At 46.4% G+C, this 6887-nt stretch overlaps 1 protein-coding gene across 1 annotated transcript; it reads left to right on the forward strand.

The window, feature by feature from the left end:
• Nucleotides 1-706: 706 nt before the first annotated feature.
• Nucleotides 707-4336, forward strand: LOC121844453 (shaker-related potassium channel tsha2-like). Its single transcript, XM_042314559.1, has one exon. The coding sequence runs from the start codon at nucleotides 936-938 to the stop codon at nucleotides 2385-2387; it is 1452 nt and encodes a 483-aa protein (XP_042170493.1). The 5' UTR covers nucleotides 707-935; the 3' UTR covers nucleotides 2388-4336.
• Nucleotides 4337-6887: the final 2551 nt, after the last annotated feature.

A 6887-nucleotide genomic window follows, 5' to 3' on the forward strand; every position in this document is an offset into this window, starting at 1 on the left:
CCCCTAGACCCCCTGCCTGTGACCCCTTAGCTATGTTAAGATCAATGCTCCAACTGTAAGTCTTTCTGGATAAGTATAAATATATATGTAGAAATATGTAAATATGTAAATATGTAAATATGTAAATATGTAAATATGTAAATATGTAAATATGTAAATATGTAAATGTCAAATTGCATATTGTATTGGTTCCAGTCAATAGATGTACTCAAATATCAGTTGAATCCAATTCAGACACCAAGCATGTATGTGTGTTTTCTCTGTTGGGTGAGAGAGCGTCTACACGTCAGCGTGGGGAGGGCATTGCTATTTTAAATGCTGTGAATGTAACCGTCGATAGTCCAGACTAGCAGCGTGCAACGGGGAGGGATGGGAGAAGCTGTTGTGTACAGGGAGGAAAATACAAACAAAACCAACCCGTCCTCAGACGTGAGAGAAGGAATAGAACCGTCAGTAGACAAACAGATTGAGACGAGGCACGGACAGAGGAGACACAGAGAGGAGGCACAGAGAGGAGACACAGAGAGGAGGCACAGAGAGGAGACACCGAGAGAGAGGAGACACAGAGAGGAGACACCGAGAGAGAGGAGACACAGAGAGGAGACACCGAGAGAGAGGAGACACCGAGAGAGAGGAGACACCGAGAGAGAGGAGACACAGAGAGACACAGAGAGACACAGAGAGGAGACACCAAGAGGAGACACAGAGAGGAGACAGAGAGAGCGAGAGCGAGAGAGAAAGAGAGAGAGGGAGAGAAAGAGAGAGAGAGAGAGAGAGCGGAGCCCTTCTCATCATTCCACAAGTGACTGCTTGGTCTTGTTGGTCACAAAATAGCGCGGAAGGACTAAAAAACGCACTAGTAAAGGGAGGGGATTACGACACAGACACTAGCGGGGTCTTTGGAGACAGAAGCTGTTGCCCTTTGGGGGAGAAACATGACAGTAGTGCCCAGGGAGAACCACGATGAGACTGTGGCACTAACAGCCCTGTCCCAAGATGTGTTCGACCCGGCGGATCAGCGGACCGACCAGGAGTGCTGTGAGCGCGTGGTCATTAACATCTCCGGGCTGCTCTTTGAAACCCAGCTGAAAACGCTTGCTCAGTTCCCCACCACTTTACTGGGGGATCCGAGGAAGAGAATGCGCTTCTTCGACCCTCTGAGGAACGAGTACTTCTTCGACAGGAACCGACCCAGCTTCGACGCCATCCTCTACTACTACCAGTCTGGCGGCCGCCTCCGGAGACCCGTCAACGTACCCCTGGACATATTTATGGAGGAGATCAAATTTTACCAATTGGGAGAAGATGTGATCGAGAATTTTAAGGAGGATGAGGGATTTATAAAAGAAGAGGAGAGACCGTTGCCAGAAAATGAGTTTCAACGACAGGTCTGGCTTCTGTTCGAATACCCGGAGAGTTCGGGACCCGCCAGAGGGATTGCTATTGTCTCTGTTCTGGTGATTTTAATTTCTATTGTCATCTTCTGTTTGGAGACGCTGCCTGAGTTTAGGGATGAAAAGGAGAAACATTGGGACACTGAGCTGGCGTTGAATGGAACTAACAGCTCTAGAAAGCCCAATCCGTTCACCGATCCTTTCTTCATAGTGGAGACCCTGTGTATCATCTGGTTCTCCTTCGAGTTGTTCGTCAGGTTCCTAGCCTGCCCCTCCAAGCCTGCTTTTTTCAAAAACATGATGAACACCATCGACATTGTGGCCATCATGCCCTATTTCATCACCCTGGGCTTGGAGCTGGCGGAGCACCAAGGAAACGGACAGCAAGCCATGTCTCTGGCCATCCTCAGGGTCATCCGGCTGGTCAGGGTGTTCAGGATCTTCAAGCTGTCCAGACACTCCAAGGGGCTTCAGATATTAGGACAAACCCTCAAAGCCAGTATGAGAGAGTTGGGGTTGCTCATTTTCTTCCTCTTCATCGGAGTCATCCTCTTCTCCAGCGCTGTCTATTTCGCCGAAACCGACGATCCAGACTCCGGTTTCAGCTCGATCCCCGACGCGTTCTGGTGGGCTGTGGTCTCCATGACTACCGTTGGCTACGGGGACATGTGCCCGGTGACCATCGGCGGAAAGATCGTGGGCTCTCTGTGCGCCATAGCCGGTGTGCTCACCATCGCGTTACCGGTCCCCGTCATCGTGTCCAACTTCAACTACTTCTATCACCGGGAGACCGAGCACGAGGAGCAGTTTCAATACACCCACGTGACGTGTGGCCAGCAGCAGCAACCGTCTTTTGGTGAATTAAAGAACAGTGACAGCCAACCATCATCGCTTTCCAAATCGGACTTAATAGCCACGGAGGACGCTGATTCTATCAAATATACCAATTGCAGCCCACACAAAGCGTATACGGGGAAACTCACTAATGTATGATAAGCAAACAGAAAATACCCAGCAATGGAAAAAAACAGGCATAGCCTTGAAGATATTCAGAGAAACCATGCGTTTCTTTCTGTGAGTAGCATACATCTCCAATTCTGCGCTCTGGCTAGAGTAAGGTTTGGCTCTCTCTTATTTCCGGCGTCTCTTAATGCTGAGGGAATTATTTTTAATAGATTATCATAACGGTGGATGAATTAAAACGTGACTCGTGATCTCACCTGAAAACAGTCTTCCGTTATGCGCACAGCTCTTCTTCGCTTGTTGGTTGTAAACATCATTATGAGGCTATATTTAGCCTCATAAACAAATAAACAACAACCATGATCACCCCCCTCCCCTCTCTATTGCAGCGCTTTACTCATGCTCTCTAATTAACGTCTCATTTATTCAGCCTAATTTCGTGTCTGTATTTGTTTTTCCGTTTTCTAAAAGTTGACATATTGACCTGCCTGTTTGGTGTTGATATATAATATAATAGGACCAGTTTGTCTAAACTTACTTGAATGAATCTTATGCCTACAGGGCATTGTAATGACTTTAAAAAAAACAAGGTCACCCAGTGACTCTACCCACAAACCCCCTATTTATGTACACCATATCCAAGTAGTGCGTTTTTCCATTAGACCGTTATTGAGAGCGTGTCACTGGGCAGCGCTGCCTGGCAGCAGACCCTCTATCCTCTCTGTCAACTGTGATGAGGAATGGGCATAACAGAGGTCTATGCATCCACGCAGAGATGCCGTTGTCTTTGATAGCGGAACCACAGTAGTCTGAATGGTGTGTGTCCGGTCTGGGAGCGGCACATCCATTCACGCCTTGACAAGCCATTGAGGATACTAGACATTACGCACGGCCCAATTGCCCTCTAAAATGACCACAGGCACTATTCAAATGATGTATATGTACGGATCAATAACGAACAGCATCGAATCTGAATCGAATGAATCAAATATGATGCTATTGACATTGTTTACAACATTTCGTTGTTTTTTTTTAATTATTTTTTTATTATACAATCTCACCAAAACTATATATGTAGGTAGGTTCATTTAGCGAATAGTGGGCTCGAAGAAAAGAAAAGCATTCAATAATATCGTCTCTCAGATGATTCATCTTCTTGAGATATTACAGATGCATGAATGAACACGTTTAACAACTTGACGAGGGGAGGGGGTGGGGGGGATGAGAAGCGCACCTTGTTGTGTTCAGACAGGCGGTCAGATGGACCCAGAGCGCCGCTTTGTGGAGAGTTCGGGAACTGCAGACGTGGTGTGGAAGCCGGTTAGTTGCTATAGCAACCTTCCAGACTGTTCTGACAGGGGAAAGATGTTATTGCCTGACGTCAAACAGAACAGAGGAATGGAAGGATTTGACTGACGACCTGATTGAAGGTGTTTTCATTGTACCCCAATGAATGCTGCTACACAGCGCCCGACTTGAGTTACGTAGAAATATGATTCAACAATAACCAAGATGATTTTGGCAGCTATGTCCATGTCCTGGGATGAATGGTTATATGTGGTGTAGTGTAGACAGGCAGAGACAGACAGAGACCTATACTGCAGGCAGAAATGTATCAGAATCAATAGAAACCCATAATGTCATCGGTAAAAACCCTCCCCTGACTCCGAGGCCACAGCTTACTGGCCACTTAAATCCACAGCGTCATTATATCACCTTGCGTTCCAGGCCGACGACATTTCAGGTCACCTTGTCTTCTGATGTCGTATGACATCACAATATCACTTCGCTACAGTGGATTACTACCTGACAACACTGCCCCCCTCCAACCCCTACATCCCCCTTCTCCATCACCATATCACCTGACTACACTGACCCCCTCCAACCCCGTCCATCCCCCTTCTTCATCACCATATCACCTGACTACACTGACCCCCCATTCCCCCTTCTCCATCACCATGTCACCTGACCCCTCCAACCCCTTCCCCATCCCCATATCACCTGACCCCCTCCAACCCCTTCCCCATCACCATGTCACCTGACTCTACTGACCCCCTCCAACCCCTTCCCCATATCACCTGACTCCACTGAACCCCCTCCAACCCCCATCCCCATATCACCTGACTCCACTGAACCCCCTCCAACCCCCATCACCATGTCACCTGACCCCCTCCAACCCCCTTCCCCATCCCCATATCACCTGACCCCCTCCAACCTCCTTCCCCATCACCATGTCACCTGACCACCTCCAACCCCCTTCCCCATCCCCATATCACCTGACCCCTCCAACCCCTTCCCCATCACCATGTCACCTGACTCTACTGACCCCCTCCAACCCCCATCACCATATCACCTGACTACACTGAACCCCCTCCAACCCCTTTCTACCAGCCATGCTGTGGTGCATCTCAGCTAAAAGAGGTGGAATCAAAGAACCTTTGGAATAGATTCTGACAGACGTCACTGCGTCATGAGCGTACGGATGACTGACTCAGAGCCCCCCGTTGGTTGGATTTACCAGGGGAGAGGGCGGGGACCTGCTGCAGATGACAGATGCAGAAGCCAATCAGGTTGGAATCAATAGCAAAGAATCGACATAGACCAACAGACCCTTGGACGATGCAACAGGGCGGCCAACTGCTCAGACGCCCGGACTACAACGTCTCCTGGAATTATGACGTGGGAACATGACCACTGCAGGAGAGACAGTCACGTGGAGGTGAGTTGTGGTAGTGGAACGTTGTCACAATAAACCTACAGCCTCCTTCCAGACAGAGCATAGACCTACAGTCATATACAGGGGTGTAGCTAGATATAGACCTACAGTCATATACAGGGGTGTAGCTAGATATAGACCTACAGTCAGATACAGAACAGTAACTAGATATAGACCTACAGTCAGATACAAAACAGTAGCTATATATAGACCTACAGTCATATACAGGGGGGTAGTTAGATATAGACCTACAGTCAGATACAGAACAGTAACTAGATATAGACCTACAGTCATATACAGGGGGGTAGTTAGATATAGACCTACAGTCAGATACAGAACAGTAACTAGATATAGACCTACAGTCATATACAGGGGTGTAGCTAGATATAGACCTACAGTCAGATACAAAACAGTAGCTATATATAGACCTACAGTCATATACAGGGGGGTAGTTAGATATAGACCTACAGTCAGATACAGAACAGTAACTAGATATAGACCTACAGTCATATACAGGGGGGTAGCTAGATATAGACCTACAGTCAGATACAGAACAGTAGCTAGATATAGACCTACAGTCATATACAGGGGGGTAGTTAGATATAGACCTACAGTCAGATACAGAACAGTAGCTAGATATAGACCTACAGTCATATACAGGGGGGTAGCTAGATATAGACCTACAGTCATATACAGGGGGGTAGCTAGATATAGACCTACAGTCATATACAGGGGGTAGCTAGATATAGACCTACAGTCAGATACAGAACAGTAGCTAGATATAGACCTACAGTCATATACAGAACAGTAGCTAGATATAGACCTACAGTCATATACAGAACAGTAGCTAGATATAGACCTACAGTCATATACAGGGGGTAGCTATATATAGACCTAAAGTCATATACAGCGGGGGTAGTTAGATATAGACCTACAGTCATATACAGGGGGATAGTTAGATATAGACCTACAGTCATATACAGGGGGGTAGCTAGATATAGACCTACAGTCATATACAGGGGGGTAGCTAGATATAGACCTACAGTCATATACAGGGGGGTAGCTAGATATAGACCTACAGTCAGATACAGAACAGTAACTAGATATAGACCTACAGTCAGATACAGAACAGTAGCTAGATATAGACCTACAGTCATATACAGGGGGTAGTTAGATATAGACCTACAGTCAGATACAGAACAGTAGCTAGATATAGACCTACAGTCATATACAGGGGGGTAGCTAGATATAGACCTACAGTCATATACAGGAGGGTAGTTAGATATAGACCTAAAGTCATATACAGGGGGGTAGCTAGATATAGACCTACAGTCAGATACAGAACAGTATCTAGATATAGACCTACAGTCATATACAGGGGGGTAGCTAGATATAGACCTACAGTCAGATACAAAACAGTAGCTATATATAGACCTACAGTCATATACAGGGGGGTAGTTAGATATAGACCTACAGTCAGATACGGAACAGTAACTAGATATAGACCTACAGTCATATACAGGGGGGTAGCTAGATATAGACCTACAGTCAGATACAGAACAGTAGCTAGATATAGACCTACAGTCATATACAGGGGGGTAGTTAGATATAGACCTACAGTCAGATACAGAACAGTAGCTAGATATAGACCTACAGTCATATACAGGGGGTAGCTAGATATAGACCTACAGTCATATACAGGGGGTAGCTAGATATAGACCTACAGTCATATACAGGGGGTAGCTAGATATAGACCTACAGTCAGATACAGAACAGTAGCTAGATATAGACCTACAGTCATATACAGAACAGTA

This window comes from Oncorhynchus tshawytscha, unplaced genomic scaffold (genome assembly GCF_018296145.1).
Source record: "Oncorhynchus tshawytscha isolate Ot180627B unplaced genomic scaffold, Otsh_v2.0 Un_contig_3263_pilon_pilon, whole genome shotgun sequence".
In the NCBI taxonomy this organism is placed as follows: domain Eukaryota; kingdom Metazoa; phylum Chordata; class Actinopteri; order Salmoniformes; family Salmonidae; genus Oncorhynchus; species Oncorhynchus tshawytscha.

Bases quoted from the DNA above. Each gene is read 5' to 3' on its own strand.
- LOC121844453 (XM_042314559.1), top strand. From the start codon at position 936: ATGACAGTAGTGCCCAGGGAGAACCACGATGAGACTGTGGCACTAACA.